Consider the following 17,743-nt stretch of genomic DNA (forward strand, 5'->3'; position numbering starts at 1 on the left):
TGGCATGTTACAGAGATGCACATCGAATATAAGTGAAGTATCTAATCATTTGTAATGTTAGAATTTGCATTCGTGCTATCATTCACAGAACAACTATATTAATATCTTACCTTCAGCTCACGGTTCGATGGCAGAGAGGATCCAGAGTTCCTTGTCCCGCTTCTCTTTCAAAAACGCGGTCTGACGCATGCGCAACTTTGGAGCACCGGACTTAAGAATCGGGGTAGATTTTACTGTAATTTCCAATCTAATAGTTTTTAATGTTAACGAATGGGTAGCACATGTAGAAATTACCCAACATTTCTTCAATCATTGGCTACCTGAAAAAATACATTAAAATTTACCTCATTTTTATGGATCATATTTAACACTCGCAAAAATCACTTTTTTCAGTGTGAGGAGCTTACATTGTCGGACATGAAGTACATGGAAAAAGCCGACATGCGGAGGAAAGGTCGTTTAGCTCCATGAACACACAGCTGCCGTGGTTTCTTTCAGCAGTTTGTGTTTCAGTTCAGAGTAGGACATAAATTGTACTTATATCGACTGCTTTAAAACTTCTTCCTGTTTGGCCAAAAGAATAAAAACCGTAAAAATTGATTATTTGTCCAAAAATTTCAAATCTTGAGAAAGTTCAACTGGAAGCAATTGTCTCTTTCACTCCAGAATTTCAAGTAAATGTACAAGAATTCAAGTTGGTGAATGGATTTTTTTTTTTCTTGTTAAATTCAAAATAAATTCAAAGGTTAAATGATTCTTTCCGATGCTTCAAAGCAGTCCTGCTTTTTGCAGCCTTTGTTTCTCCATAGCATGCCACGGTAACGAGGTTTTGCATCGTCGAGAAATGCCAGAAGCAGTCGTCACTCTGGGTGTTTTTTTTCTTTCTTTCTTTCTTTTTTGTCCTTGAATTTCAATGTAAGCCGCCAGTAACCGGCTGAGTTGCCTGACTTGTTGTGGAAGCGGAATAATGAGGCAGTGGGAGCAGACTACAGATCCGTTTCCATCGTTTTCCACGGGTTTTTCCAACTGGTAAGGAGAGAGAGGGGCGTAAATAATAATAATAATAACAATAATAAAAACTAGGGTGTTGCCTGTGTCAGAATCCTGAATGTGACTATCCCTGTCCGTGCAGCAGACGGTCACATGGTGTCGAAGGATAAAAAAATAAAGTAGGGCAAATGAAAACTAAAAGTTGCTTAAAAGGCTTTAGAGCCAGATGTTCCTCTTACTCCTGATGAGGGATTACGAAGGAGGCAAAGTTCTGTGTGGGGGATTTCCTGTCTTTTCCTGCATTGTGTTCTCGTCTCTAAAGAGAATCTGCAGGTTTACATCCTTCTCGTCGGACGGGATTGCACCTAAGCGATGCGGGGATTCGTTTCTCACAAAAGAATCCCTGCTGCTGCAGCTCATCTGAAACCAATCAGTGTTTGTTCACATTGCGCTGCTGCTTTCCGTCTCCCCCTAATTAAAACACGATCCCGGCTTTAAAAACTGAGCTACTTATGACTGAGGCTGTCTACCGGAGGCAATATTTTTTCCCCCCAGAGTGGTTTCACATTCCCCATCAGTGCAATCAGACAATGGGTGGATTAAAACAATCCCTCTCCTCTGCGGACGATGCCTCCATTAGCCACGACGGCGCAGCGTCATAACAACGGGATTAGGCCGACCGTCTAACCGGTTTACAACTCACAAAGTAAAAGAACAATGGCAGACAATGGAATCTGCGACACGTGCACCGCGGCCAACCCTGCTGGGTGTTGTTCACGAACGCAGTTCAGTTCAGTTCATCTCAGGGAGATCAAAACTCAAATAGTTCACGTCTCTGTTTCATGGCCTAAACGTTCTGGACCAAATGTGGCTCCACCGTGGAGAAGTTTATGTTTATTTACTTGTTATTTCCAGGTGAAGTGGCCTGCAGAAATATCTGTTCCTCGGTTGGCTTGAATATCGCGTCATCATCAAAATCGCATCACGAATTATTACAATGTGCCCACATGCGGTGGGTGATAAATAATCCCGACTCAGCGGCCCTCCACCACCTCGCTTTGTGTTCGTACTTTTGGTGAAACAAGAAAGTCCAATCTTGTTCAAAAGCTAGATTCTGATTTTGCAACATTTTATTTTTTTATTTTTTAGAAAAACATCAGGTTCTAAGATCAATAAAGAGTGCACTCACAATGGTCCTGTTCAGTCTGCGTTAATCTAACTCTAGTTTGTTGGTCTAAAAACGTCCGGCCTCATCGGGGAGGCGTGAGTCAATCGAACTTTGATGTGGATCAAAACAGCCAACTCTGGTCCACCTGAAAACGGTTGAACTCTGGTGTTGTTCAAATGCAGGTGGAACGAAGACCGCTCCGAAAGCAGGAAGCAAACTGCAGCGCAGGGCATTTTGGGTAAACACAGACAAAATAAACACAAGAGTCTAACGCTGAGCAATCCTACAGCTGCTAACATCCGATTCTGTTTTTATCTTGTGAAAAAAGGACGTTTTTTGGAGGTTCTCATGTCATTCACTTCAGTAATTCTTGGTGCAGTGCCACCACAGGCCAGAGGAGGAACAGGCTTTTCAATTGGTTTGGATTGTTTGACACAGAGAGGTGTGAAATCAAACTGCTTCAGCTTAAAATGTGACGAATGTTACAATTTTGAATCTACAGGGCTGCCAGGTGTGAGAACAATAGATGAGAACTTCCTCTTTAACAGGTTTGCATGTAGAATGGATGGGAAGAAAAAGGAAAATGTGGAGGAATATCAATTTACACAGGTGTTTGAGTGTAACAGTGTAACTTCATGCAGCGGTCAGCCGAATCCCTGCCCTGAATAAAGGAAACAAAGCAGTGAGAGATTGTTCAGTTTCCTGCAGCTGATCACTCCATGCTTGAGCTTTGTGTAAGTTGCTTTCAGGAAGCTTAAAACACATATTTTCAGAAGATTAAAATATTACATTTCTACTTCTCCCAAAAAAACCCAAAAAATATTTCAACGTCTGGTCGATAAATTGTCCTTGAAGTTTGTGCAATAAAAATAATGTTGTTTTCAGGACATTTTCAAATAATATAGAGGTAATGGCACAATGATAACAAGAACACATTCTCAAATATCAATAGACTTTAAACTCAAATTAACCTTGGACACTGGATCTGAAAGACATCTAAATGAATCAAAAATAAATACAGAAACACAGAAAAACCAAGAAAATGAATGATGAAGTCTCTGTAAGAAAAACTGTCCCTCGAAATAAGGGGCCAGTTGGGACCAAAACAAAGGACTGAAGACTTTTGACATCCAGTTCTTGTTAGAAAAAGAAAAATGATCAATCGTGCAAATGAAAATAGTTGAGTTTGTTTGAATTCATCGTGCGATTAATTGATTTATTGTTGATTGCAACAAGCCGCTGCACAAACTGTCAGTTCAGCTTGTATTTAGGGTTGAAGCTCTTTGATTTTATTTACATTTCCTAATTATTTGCCTTTCTAATGTTTCAGTCATCACTTCCACTTAAAAGCTAAAAGTCGTGTTACAAACTCTCCCAGAGATCGCGCAATGACGTCACCTTGTCCTTTCCACGTGATTAATCGGTTTTCCTCTGTAATGCTCTTTTTTTTGAAACGCCAACAGATGGCCCTTCTGCTGCGCTAACCACCAAATAATAGGAATAAATATCACTTAGAAATCAAGCGATGAATATTCTGAGGGAGATTAAATCTCCTAATCTGTATATCCCTGAAATATTAAAGTCGCCACGGTGAACGGCCAATCCCGGAACAGCAGAAATAAGGACGGGACTCATTTAGCTTTGCCATAATCTAAGCTCACAGGGAGTGTGAAGGTTTGCCTGTGCAGAGGCGGGTGGGGGGAGTTAGGCCTCGCTTGCCCTGAGGTAGCTGCGCTGTGTCTGGAGCACACAGAGCAAGAGGAGATTACGCCGCAAACCCAGTTGCATTATGTCTGTGAAGATACGGCGGCCAGTAGCCCCTCGGGAAGCAGGGCAGGCGGGGTGGGGGGGTTATTTCCTCTACTGTTTCTGAGGAGATGGATCGATTTGGCGGAGGAGTCATGATCACACACAAACATCCCTGGGAAGCTCCGACCCGGGTGGCAGGATTTAAAGCCGCAGCAGGAGAGCGGATCACGTTATCTCTAACTCGACTTCAAAGACATCTTCGAGGCTCGCGATGTCGGGATTTCACTGCGTTCCCGAGCTTGTGTTTCAGTACCAGGATATTCCGCTTTTCAGAGGGCTGGAGCCTCGAGACTTGGAGGCTCAAAAGCTGAGGTGGCTGCACGTTGAAATGCAGTTTGTTCATCTGGTTCTGAGTTCAGAGCCTTGGAAACGCAGTTGGTGCTGTGGTTCATCTAAATATTCAGCCAGAGTCACAATGGGAAGGTTTAGTTCAGAGCATATCCATCAGTTAGAGTGGCCCAGTCAAAGTCCAAACTTAGAAATGCACAGCTGAGAAATACTAAAACATGATTACCTGTAAGCTGAACGCTGTCAAAGCAGCAAGCGAAAATATACCGAATCTCAACTTTTTAGAATCAGATAATGACAAATTAACCCAGAAATCAGAGGGACTCAAGCAGGTTGTGTTGACACCACAACACCAAACAACCAACATAAGCAGCGTCGTTTAGCTCCTCTTTGTACAACACTCCGTCAGAATGGCCTTTTGACCCAACAAACATTCAGTGATATCAGGCAAATCTTGACGTTGACAACAGCAGTGTAAAATCAAAAAAAGGCAACAAGAGCAGCGTCACTGTTAACGGTTAAAAAAAAAGTCCTAAGTGCATTTGTCAAGAGCAGCATTAGCATGATGCTAACCAGAACAACGTTGATGTCTTATTACCGGTGAGAACAACCAGTGGAAGCTGATGAACACAAACAGAAAATATTGGAAGAGAGCAGAGCAACACGGAAGCTAAAGCTGATAAAACATGCTGAGCAACAGAACATGGAGCAAACCAGCAGAGAATGAATAAAAATCCAGTGAAAGCCTCTGCTGGTTTTGGCCTCTCTCTATTTTCCTTCTGTGGAGATTCCCAGACTGGCCTGTGAGGTGAGGATAAGTTTTCGGTCTACTTCTTCGTGGCAGGTGTTTGCGCATGACGACCCCTCAGATTGAACCGCGCTCACATAATCACCTGAGCTCAGACAAGTTATTTGACTATGAATAATAATTCACCCTCACTGCGGGCTAATGAGAAATTTAATGATGTCGAACAGGTTACACATTTCCATTTTGATGAGGCATGTCACTTTTGTGTATCAAATTTGACCGCTTTTAAATAATAATAATGACAATAATAAAAAAAGTTTTAAAAAAAGCAGGGAAAAATCCAATTTTCCCTCTGAATGAAGAGGATAAGCTCCTAATGCTGCCAATAAAGTTCAGATAAATTAGGGTGGGGCTGAAAAAAGGCGAGTCAATAAGGTAAATGCGTCGACTGATCTTCATTCCAGAGAAAAATTTCCTCCAGTTTTGGAATATTTATTGCTGATTACTGAGGAAGTTCTCAGATCCCGACCCCTTCTGACTGCAGCTCCTGCAATGATGTTTTAATAGAATAATTTCAGCACTGATATTGTGTGTACTTGGCATTTGCACTGAAATCAAGTCATTAAAGTAGAGCTCTAACCGCTGAGGTATTTTTGAGAAATTTCCCAGTTGAATTCATCCAGTCAAAGCATGTGGCATTGAGAGCGTTCTCATTTTTAAATTTTTTTTATCTGGTTTTAAAACGTTTCAGATTTTCAGTGGCATAAAAAGAATCCTGGCGTTCCTGGCGTCCTGGCTGGTGTTCAGGATCGAGTTTTCACACAGTCAAAATTCATTTTTTAAATATTTAACCGTACAAAACGTTTGTTGATATGTGACCCAGGTTTTTCCAACTTGTCATTTTCCGCAAATGCCATGAACCTGAAGTCACAGGGTTTATTCTATCGCTTCGATTTTTAATTTTAATTCTTATTTTTTCACTATTGATGGTATAATAAAGTAGAAACGACTGAAAAAGAGACTTTGCACACAAGTTTCAACTGAATGCATGAAAATCCCCAGCTGAGTTCAAAGTCAAGTCAAATTTATTTCTTTTTTAGTCTGTGCAAGAAAATTCATGTCTATATTTTTTCCCCTAAATTTGGGCATAATGAGAATTCAGTAGAAAACTGGCAGAAAATGAATAAATAGCTAACCGAATCAGTGTCATGTGTTGGGTCGCTCACACATGACACAAGCAGGGATATTAAAGTATCATTTTTTTCTCTCCATTTTGTGTTATTGTCATTATTTTTCTTAGGAAAAAACACTTCAGTTTGGATTTTAAGGAGAGCGACACAGTTGCTCTCTGTCTGAAACCATTTTCCTCTGAGTCCATCACTCAACCAAGTGGCCACGCGTTTCTGGCAGCTCTGGACAGAACCTGTCCGTAACGTCAACACAGCCCCAGGCAGCATTTGCGTCACAGTCTCCAGGCTTGCATTAAAAGAAAAAAAAAAGAAGAAAAAAAAGCAAAACAAAGATAAATCAACTTGCGTCGAGGCCTTTTGGATTTCAAATCTCACCCAGATTGCCAGAATATCACGGTGCCGAGCATCCGGCACGCACACCTCTTTGATAGTGCCGGATGACGGGACCTCTCTGCCTCCTCCGGAGCTGTCATCGGAGGACGCGGAGGAAAAGGAAGCCGAACAGCACTGCTTCCCTGTGGCAACGGGAAGTGGAAATGTTGGCGAATGGCCGGATCCTGCGTCTGGCGGCGTTTCATCGTTGTTTTTCCTGCGAAACGCGCTTTCTGTTTTGTGTAAGATATCGAGTCGTTTCAAGTCAAAGGGTTCGAGTCCAAGTGAAGTCGTGATGAGTCATCGGTGTGAAAGTCGAGTCTGAAACCTCAAAATCTGAGTCCAGCCTCTGCCACAGAGCTCGTGTGTGCAAGTCCTCGACCAGATAAAAGACCTTTGGGGATGAATGGTCATATATTCCCTTAACCTGCTCCCAAGCCGCCTGGAAGGCATTTCCAGCGTAGGCAGGCCTGCTGCACTTGCACTGGGTGAGGCAACTTCATCACAAAGCCTTGTCACAAACCAGAGGATGAGATTAGTGTAGTTGTTTGAGCAGCTGTTAGCGTTTCTGTTGCGTTTGTCGATTACCAATCTGCCGATTCAAGAGATTCACCGCGTTTGCAACAGTGGGGTAACTACTGTGAACCGCTAACCTGTAGACATGACCTGGTGTGAAACTGGGGTAGATTTATTGGCTGGCCAATTTATCGGTTCAGCCCAGGTTTCAGTGATAACTTTGAATCGGTGCAATCTTTAGTGTTGAATGAGAGAAACTGCACTTCTGTGGTATTAATGTTATGGATCCTGTGACAAATATCCGGACCTAAAAAACTTACAAAAAAAAGAACTTGACATAAAAAAATAAAAATAAAACGCAGTAAAATCAAGCACTGAAAGGCAAAACGGTGCCATTGTAAAACCTACCACAATAGTCACAAAGTCCATAACTGGTCAGTTTATAAAACTAATAATGATAATAGTAGTCATAAAAACAAATGGTTGAGGAGAGACACAGCCAGCCGGGGACTGCAGGTGGGCCGAGTGGAAAACTGGAGGATCCATGAAGGATGCGCCCATTGATGAGCCCTTCTAAAATTTTATTAATATTTTATACAGTTTATAGTGCTTGGCCCAAGGTAGAAATTTCTGAATTTAATGGCTCATTTTACCACTATCCCCCATTTTTGTTATGTTTCTTGAGTTAAAACTCACTTCACTAGCTCTGTGCTGCACAGGGTGTTTGTTTTTGTTTTTTCGCCCTTGATCGCCTGCACCGGCATTGAAAACTTCTCACAAAAAGAAGTTTTCAATGCCGCATAAGTGGGTTTTCTTCTTTATTTCAGTGACAATGTTTTTATTTGTCAGTGCTAAATCTTTTTTCCCCCCCCCAACAACAGCAGAAGCTGTCACTGTTGTAGCTCCGTAAAAATACGACTAAAGCAGGAAGCTCGTGTGTTTGGGTTTCAGTTTGTTCTTCAAACACAGTAACAATAATAAGAAATTATCTAGAGGTGTGCGAAGCAGCCTGTAAAAATCTCCCGGCACATGAAAGGCCAACTTTTCTCTGCTGATGCCACATTAGAGTGTCGGGAAGCGACGTTCTAATTATATTCGTTCATTAATTTCCCATATCTCTCCTCGTGTCATTGTGCTTCGTGGAAAGCATAATTGAAAGAGTTTCGTTAAAAAACCAGGGAGTAATGGGAATGCGACAGGGCAGGGTGTTTTTCTTCCCAAAGGTTAAAGCCGAGAACCTGTCGCTTCACTTGTGCAGGAAGTTACTTTCCTGCCTTCGCCTGCGATTCCACCTGTGCAGGGGGAGAAAATCTCCCTTACGATCACTTAAGTCTTCAGACTGTTTTCAGGGCTGAATAAGAGGAACGTGTGACTCTGCTCGCCGCAGCAAATACTTTGATCAGCTGACTGAAAGGGCCGTAAAGGGATCAGCATTTCGTGTTTTGACACAGATTGCGCATTGGTGGAAGAGCGCGAGCTCTTTTATCTCTGTGTCAGCGAGAGACGACTAAATTATTAATGAGCGTGTAAAAGGAAACTGCATTGATTTATTAGGCTGAAATAAAACTCCTTGTTTTGAAAAAAAAAACAAAAAAAAAAAACAGAGAGGATAAAGAACCATGCTGCGGTCCGACAGCACGAGGCAAACCCGCTGTCTGCGCCTGCCTGTGTGTGTTTGAGAGTGTGAGGCTGTCAGTGCCTCAAGAATACCAGTTTCCATTTGTACAGGAGCCTCTGTCTCTGTCTGTCTCTCTCTCTCTCTCTCGAGAAGGCTCGGTTCACGGTTCAAGCCGAGGCTTTCATCCGTCAATCACAGGAAAAGATTAGAGGATATCAGAGGTCGCCGTGCCAAAGCTCTCATCCTGTCCTCATCCGCAGGGTGGCTCCGATTCAGGGGGATCAGCTTTCTCGCTCACTGCTGACTCCAGCCGCCGCAGGAGAGCGAATTAAACCTCTTCTTCTCTTTTACTCGCTCACGTGTTGCCTAAATTATAAATGCGCCATTATTATTTGTTTGCTTCATGTTGGACTGAAGGATGTGCATTATTCAGTCTGGCCTGACAGCAGGAGGAAGAGGGAAACCAGGACGTGGGAGTGGGGAGACATGAAGGATGTTCAAGTGGGGGGAGCAGGATTTGAGCAGTCATGCATATGCAATAATGAACTTTCTCAATCCCAAGCAGGAAGCTCGATCAAGCCTGAAAAAGGAAAGTGTGGCAGCTCCTTCCAGGAGAAACAAACCGATGATGTTTTGATGAAGCTGCTTGTGTGTTTGACCTGGTGGTTCCCCCAGTCTGTGCGTTTCGAGCTAATTGAAAGAGTTTCATCTCTTTCAGTCCTGAGAGATGATTTCCGGCAGGCCCCGAGCGACGTGGTGGTGGCCGCCGGAGAACCCGCGGTGCTGGAGTGCGTGCCCCCACGGGGTCACCCCGAACCCGCCGTCTTCTGGAAACGCAACAACGCCCGCGTCAGCAGCAAAGACGACCGCATCACGGTGAGCGTGACCGCAGGAGCACGGACTTAAAACTCTTCTCTTTCTGATGATAACGTATCCACGAATATTTGACTTGTTGAGTGTTGTAACTCTTGTTAGGGATAAATGATTCTGCGTTTTGCTGTCTCTCTTGTGGCTGTTTGCTCGCTCGCAATCACAGGCACACTTGGCCTTAATAAATTGGACTGATGATTTCAACTTCCTGAACCTCCTCCGACACGTCATTAGGAGACCAACAAAGAACCGGCTTCATTTTCCAAATTTATTTCCAGTTCCTGTTGTCATTGTAGAGTAATAGAATATGCTATTCACTTCTGTTCACTTTTAGACACTAAATCAGGCTGTTTCGAATTGAAAAATGTGCTTTTCAACACATTGTTAACTTGGTGCCTGAACTCATGTGTTGGCTAAATTATAAATGCCAACATTTATAATTGGCACTGATTACCCTTGGTAATATTGTTAACCAATGGTAACCATTGCAACATATGGTAAAAGATGATTTCTTTCACTTCAACTTGACAACTAGGGTGATAAAATCCAATAAAATAGATTGAGTTTTGAGGTCATATCACTAAAAGTTCAAGTGATGTGAACATTTTTGTCATGAACAGTAATTATTATCAAATCAAAACCACTTTTGATCTCAACTCACTGTGTAGCTTAGTTCAAATATTTTTTTTCTCTAAATGAATTTTAAAAAAAGTACTAATACTGAGACAAGGTTCAATTTGTTATTTTTGCACAAAAAATAGTATAAAATTAGACATAGTGATGCAGCAAAACCCAATAAATTATCTAATGGTGACATTCAAAACGTTGTAGTTTGTAGTTTGCCTCTGAGAGTATCAGACCTCGACATTTCTGTACTTCCTAACTAATAATAATAATAATAATAATAAAAATCTAATTCTTTACAACCTGTAATTTCTTCTGCATTTATTGTCACAGAACAAAAAGCAGAAATGTATTTTAGCTGACGCATACTAAGCTCAAAGCAACAGCTAATGTCACTTTGAACAAAACAGAAAAAAAAAGGATTTGTCATATTTTTCTCACCTTGAACCTCATGTATGATGTGGCGTTCGAAGTCAAAAGGGAGAGATGCTCATTTAGACTGACAATAGTTTCGAAAGACTATAATTCAGGGCAGACATGTTGTTGTCCTGTGGACTGGAAAATGTCTGGATCCCTGGTGTCCCTGTCGTCCTCTCCCATCATGTGTGAAAAACCCGGAGATGGCTGCGAGTTTGCTGAAAGTCAACTTTTAAAATGCAGGCAGTGGCTGTCTTAGGGCAGGAGAAACTTTATCACAGCACACACAAAGCTCACTGGGTCGCTTGTAGGAAAACCACAACGATTCACTTGTTGCTTTGATATAAAATATTCATAATTTATTCCTGGAAAGCTTTCCTAATATGGATTTTTGCCATCAAAGGCCAAAACGATCCAGGATACGTGAGACGTCAGGAGACTCTGAGCTGAGCTGTCATTCTATGCTGATGTTCTCCTGTAGATGCGAGGGGGCACGCTGATGATCTCCCCCACCAGGAAGAGCGATGCCGGCATGTATGTGTGTGTGGGAACCAACATGGTGGGAGAGAGGGACAGCGATCCTGCTGAGCTGGTCGTTTACGGTAAAAACTGCACACATTTCTTCTGTTTAAAACATAATGTTTCGAATCATGAAACAAATGTTAACAAAAATGACCAGACTAAATAAATTGTGATCTATAAAGGGCAAAACTCTGTCCCTATGTGAAAATGAAGTTCAAAACAAAACCACTGTTTGCTATTATTATGACTTTTATTCAGGGTTGTCAGTAAGTGGGAATGAGTCTTTAAAGTCACTGTGGAGAAACTGTGACTTACTCTTTGGAGAAATATTTTAAAGCAGTGATGTTTTTTTAATTGGGCCTATCTATCTATCTATCTATCTATCTATCTATCTATCTATCTATCTATCTATCTATCTATCTATCTATCTATCTATCTATCTATCTATCTATCTATCTATCTATCTATCTATCTATCTATCTATCTATCTATCTATCTATCTATCTATCTATCTATCTATCTATCTATCTATCTATCTATCTATCTATCTATCTATCTATCTATCTATCTATCTATCTATCTATCTATCTATCTATCTATCTATCTATCTATCTATCTATCTATCTATCTATCTATCTATCTATCTATCTATCTATCTATCTATCTATCTATCTATCTATCTATCTATCTATCTATCTATCTATCTATCTATCTATCTATCTATCTATCTATCTATCTATCTATCTATCTATCTATCTATCTATCTATCTATCTATCTATCTATCTATCTATCTATCTATCTATCTATCTATCTATCTATCTATCTCTATCTATCTATCTATCTATCTATCTATCTATCTATCTATCTATCTATCTATCTATCTATCTATCTATCTATCTATCTATCTATCTATCTATCTATCTATCTATCTATCTATCTATCTATCTATCTATCTATCTATCTATCTATCTATCTATCTATCTATCTATCTATCTATCTATCTATCTATCTATCTATCTATCTATCTATCTATCTATCTATCTATCTATCTATCTATCTATCTATCTATCTATCTATCTATCTATCTATCTATCTATCTATATCTATCTATCTATCTATCTATCTATCTATCTATCTATCTATCTATCTATCTATCTATCTATCTATCTATCTATCTATCTATCTATCTATCTATCTATCTATCTATCTATCTATCTATCTATCTATCTATCTATCTATCTATCTATCTATCTATCTATCTATCTATATCTATCTATCTATCTATCTATCTATCTATCTATCTATCTCTATCTATCTATCTATCTATCTATCTATCTATCTATCTATCTATCTATCTATCTATCTATCTATCTATCTATCTATCTATCTATATCTATCTATCTATCTATCTATCTATCTATCTATCTATCTATCTATCTATCTATCTATCTATCTATCTATCTATCTATCTATCTATCTATCTATCTATCTATCTATCTATCTATCTATCTATCTATCTATCTATCTATCTATCTATCTATCTATCTATCTATCTATCTATCTATCTATCTATCTATCTATCTATCTATCTATCTATCTATCTATCTATCTGTGTTCATCACAGTTGTGGACAATGACTCTCACTATTTACTAGAGACTGAGCCTAAGAGATGACTTAGCCATAATTTCACATAGCTAGCTAGCCTGCTAATTTACCTAGCTTATAGAGGTAGCTAGCCAGCTAATGATGGTAGCTAACTGGGGTGGTTCCAGTTCCACCTTTCCTCTTTGGGGAAAGGTTCACCACATTAATGGACAATGACGCTCAATGTTTACTTGAGACCCGAAGACTAAGAAATGAGTGAATTCCTTCCAGACTGATGTCTATAACTCAATGTGGTGCTGTAGTGTACTTTATATTGTCAGACAGGTTTGAGTTAAGCACTTATTGATCTTGTAGTGGATTGTAGATAATCTAACAGAAAACAATTTGGTGAATTGTCATGGCTGAAAATGATGGAATTATATTTTCACATAGGGCCAGGTTAATCTGAAAGATGAAATCATTTGAAAACGCGTTTTCATGTTTCCAAAGCTGAACCCAGAAATCTGTGAGGAGTTTTGCACTTTTACAGCATTCCAACTTATTCTGCTCATCAATCGTTATTGTGTGGACGTGCATAATGCCTCCTCTGCACCTGCAGAACGTCCGGTGTTGGTACGGCGCCCGGTAAACCAGGTGGTCATGGAGGAAGAGACCGTGGACTTCCTGTGTGAGGTCCACGGCGATCCTGCTCCCACCGTGCGATGGCGGCGAGAGGAAGGGGAGCTTCCTCGCGGGAGGTGAGACTTAATGAGATGCATGTTCGGAATAGATCTCAGTTTTTGAGTTTCTGGCACACATTTGCGTCAGGTTTGATCTTTAATTTTTTTTTTCTGTTAGTGTAGCTTGTGGTAAACTTCAAAGAGCATTCATTGGTGGAAATGAATGCTTTGAACGGTTTCGTCATTTCTTCCCGTATACAATGCATAGACAGGATGAAGCTGTCACGGTTTATCATTTTGATTCTTAAATCGTGTTTGATTACACAAAATACCAGAAAAGAAGCTCTTGCTGTCAACATGGAAAGAGTCGTACCTTCACTCAGGTTATGTTTGGTAAATTTCATCAGCACAAACTCTTCACTCTTTTCTATTGCTAGTCTTTTGAGCGTTGCTTCAATACATTCCTGCCATTTATATCTTGAGTTTTCTTGCATTTTGATGATTTTTCTATTAAAAAAACATCTAAAATATTCCAATGTGCATCACTTAAGGAAAAGTAAAACCATCTTTAGTTTTGTTTGGATATTTTATCGTATTATCTTCAGTCTAATCTCATTCTATTTGAACTCGTTTCTTTAAATGCACTAAATGGACCTCGTTAACTCACTGCATGCTCCGTGATTGCCAGATGTTTAAATGTATATTTGAACACAATTGCAATTGTTTTAATCATAAAGCCTGATTCAGTCTTGCTTTTTTTCTTGATTTATCATCTTTTCCAGGACATTTTATTTGTTTCCAGAAAATTCATCCAAAAAAAAAAAAAGAAAGAAAATCATGGCTTCAGATTGAGTGACAGGAAGGGGCGTGAATCTTATCTTGTCCTACCAGCAGATTGCTTTTTACTCTTTGTGCAGTTAGTATTTTATCTATTTTGTGTGTGTGTGTGTGTCCACCCTGCTAGCCTTTCCTGTATCTTGCTTTCGCTTCGTTCCCAGGTTTGAAATCCGCAACAGCAACAACCTGCGTTTGTTCCGCGTGAAGGCGCAGGATGAAGGGACGTACACCTGCACATCTGAGAACAGCGTGGGCAAGACGGAAGCCTCGGCCATGCTGCAGGTCCACGGTGAGCGCACGCGCCGCGCATACCGAGTAAGACGCGTACTTGAGCCTGCGCTGAAGGAGCTCCCGATCCAGGGCCTCCGGTGCCGTGAGGTCACATGATGGCTGTATTAATATAAATCCCGCTGCCGTTTCTTTTTTTTTTTTTTTGTCCGATGATTGCTGTGTTTTCAGACGCGAGCATCTGTGTGGGTCCGACATCGGTGCCAGCAGCTTATGTTAAACCGTATGGATTACGCTGTTTGACAGATGTTTGATGGATGTGTACTTTCACTCACTGCCAGAGAGCAGTCACAGTATTAATAAGACATGACTCCCCCTTTCTCTCTCTCTTTCTCTCTCTCCTCCTGTCTCCTTATCTCCCCTCTGCCTCCGCCTCACTCTCAGTGCCCTCTCTCTCTCCCCACACACTCGTCATGCGTCTTGACGAGTGAATAGTTGCGATGACTTCATTCACTAAAGCCTTTATCACGGAGAATGAAATCCAAACCCAACAGTTTTCCATCCAGCCTTCTTGCTCTTTTTCTTTCTCTCTCTCTTTTTTTTTCCGTAAACACTTTTCCATGTGTTTATTTTCTGGCTCGGTGTTTCATCCATTTCATTAGATTCCTATTTTGTTCCCCTACACCCATCACTTTTCAAGCCCTGTCATCATTCCACTTCGCTCATTCTACAAGATCTAATTCTTATCTAGGAAAGAGAAAAAAAAGAAAAGAAATGGACATTTGTGTCTCTGGGTAATTTAAGTTATTTTCTATCTTTTATTCCTAATGGTTTTTAAAAGCAACAATCAGTGCCTAATGGTGTAAATAAGTCCCTCCATTAGGTGCTGACACATTGACAGCCTGTGTGTTGCTGCAGTAAGGCATAAGGAAGCCCCAGACTGTGTAACACCAGATTAAGGACTCCTTCTACACACATCTGCCATGTCCAAGGCAGTGTGTCAGGATAATGTGACACCATGCAAATCCTGCCTTGGGTTGCAGCGACAAGCAGCAGAAAGTGGAGCTGAAAAGTGTTTTAATCAGAACTCAACCCATGTCTCAGAGTTAAATAATGACATAGCTTTACTTTGATGTGGTGTTGCTTTAAACTATGATAGAGAAGCGTGCGGGATTTAAAATATAAGCAACATGAGCTTCCCCTTAAAAGAAAATTAAAGCATTTGAGTGACCAAAAGAATAAAGAAGCTTATAAATCAATTCTCAAAAAAAAAAAGAAAAACTTTTAAAATGCGGGTCAGGAGTGATTGTGATCTGGAACGTTGTCAAATTCTTGCTCTACGGCCACAACCTTAAACGCCTCACGTCTGCTGTGGCCTCGAGCAGGTTTCCCCCCCTTCACTGCTTCAGTATGTAACCTTTGACAAATATTAAATATATCTATACATATATACATATAAAAGATGTTTTAATAGCTTAACTTGAGACAACCTTGATTTTTTTTACACAGATAATCTGTGGAGAAAGTCAGGCTCCTTTGCCCCCTCCCTGCAGAAATACACAGCTCAATCAGAAACAACCAATCAGAGCCTGGAGGAGGATCTTAGAGCAGTCAATCACTCTTGTGTATGTGCTGCTGCCCACAACCGCCACTGCTGTGAATGCTCAGGCTAGTTAGCATAGCTACCGATGACGGCGGATGAACTGTTTTTCTATAATGCCGATTTGTTTCTCCGGCATTAGCAGTTTAGCAGCAACTACACAATCCTGATTGACAGTACTAAATCCCTTCTTCTGCAAGTGATTGGTTAATTTCTGCAGATGGCAGCAGGAACACTGAGAGGAGGCAGAAGACTTCTTGATTTTTCTTAATGTTTATTTAGATTAGATTTTATTTAGACCTTCAACGACACAAATACAAGAAGGCAACAAAATTCACAACAATCTTTTTTCACATATTATTATTCTCTTATTGTTACATTACAACAAATATGTAAAACATGTTCTTGCGAAAGCGAAAAAAAGAAAGAAAGAAAGAAAGCGAAGGCTTTCTTCTAGGACGGTGACCGGTCCTCCAACACTGGCTATGGATCTCTGCAGCTCATCCAGAGTCACCATGCGTCTCTTGGCTGCCTCTCTGAATAATTCCCTCTTTGCCCAACATGACCATGAACTGAATCTGTTGAAGTTTAAAATTCCTTTACAACTTAATCATCTTTGTTCCCAACCTGTGCGATTTGTTCCGTTTTTTTCACTGATTCTCTCCAGCAGATGTCTGAACTGAACAGCTGGAAGATGGATAGACGACTTCCTTTCATCCCACCCTGCAAATTTTTCAGTCATTTTTGTTGTTCACGGACGTTTTTGATTGTAACACGACAAAACGTGAGCAAAACAAACAAAAACCACGAGCGACAAACGCCGCATGAATCGATATCCACGTCATCATTTTTCTACTGTTTTGAAGCCTTTGCCTCGACTGCAGTCAGGGGAAAAACCCGGTGACCTCTCGGTGAACCCCTCAGCTCCACAGCGGAGAAAGGAAGCGATTTAATCCCCCTGGTCTGTCACAAAACTAAACAACACAATAGCTAGGGAGCATCGTAGAATACCCTGCGACGATAAAGAGAAAAACACAATTTGAGTGAAGAAAATACTAATTAAAACGTGCAGAGGACTAAATAGAGAATCTTAAATGGTGAAAAAAGGTTCAACATGGCTGAGTGAAGCAAAAGGAGTAAGAACTACTGTTTCTTTAGCTGAACCTGTAGGATTTAAAGTTTATAACGTGCATTTATTCTGTTATAAATTAACTAGCAAAGCCATTAACAGATCGCCCAGTGGCTCTCTGATCAACTCTACTGCATCGCAGCAGGAATCGTCATTCACTCGTCTGTGTGTGTCTGTGTTCGCCCTGTGATTAGATGTGCATGTGGTGTTGATATTTGTTGCGTACGTTGGGATTTTAATCAGTAATCAAAATTTTAGGGCTGAAAGTAAAAAAAAAACTCGCTCTGATCTGCAGTCTGATTTATATTCAAGACCTTTATGATAAAAAGAGCTTTCAGAACATAATTCAGAATATTTTTTCCAACCTTCCTGCCACAAATATTTATAGATGACCTATTGGAGATGCAGGTTTCGCAGCTGCTGTGAATCAGGTTTTACTCTTATTATACCATGAGAAAGTGTTTGCTGGAGTTCACAGCCTTTCGCTTGCTTTTGTTAGCGATTAGCACAGGCGGCGCGTCACTGAAACATCAGCCTCTGCATGTACAGAA

The 17,743-nt window shown here is 40.6% G+C and overlaps 1 protein-coding gene across 1 annotated transcript in view; it reads left to right on the forward strand.

Annotated features, from left to right (window-relative positions):
- The window catches only part of zgc:77784 (uncharacterized protein LOC402947 homolog), an 85,040-nt gene that overhangs the window by 25,034 nt on the left and 42,263 nt on the right, over positions 1-17,743 (forward strand). The window contains exons 3-6 of the mRNA XM_055045529.1: positions 9,418-9,575; positions 11,092-11,212; positions 13,338-13,476; positions 14,397-14,524. Coding sequence (XP_054901504.1) covers positions 9,418-9,575; positions 11,092-11,212; positions 13,338-13,476; positions 14,397-14,524 — 546 coding nt within the window. The remainder of the gene's footprint in view (positions 1-9,417; positions 9,576-11,091; positions 11,213-13,337; positions 13,477-14,396; positions 14,525-17,743) is intronic.

The sequence above is a fragment of the Poeciliopsis prolifica genome, unplaced genomic scaffold (assembly GCF_027474105.1).
Source record: "Poeciliopsis prolifica strain line A6 unplaced genomic scaffold, Auburn_PproV2 SCAFFOLD022, whole genome shotgun sequence".
Taxonomy (NCBI): Eukaryota; Metazoa; Chordata; class Actinopteri; order Cyprinodontiformes; family Poeciliidae; genus Poeciliopsis; species Poeciliopsis prolifica.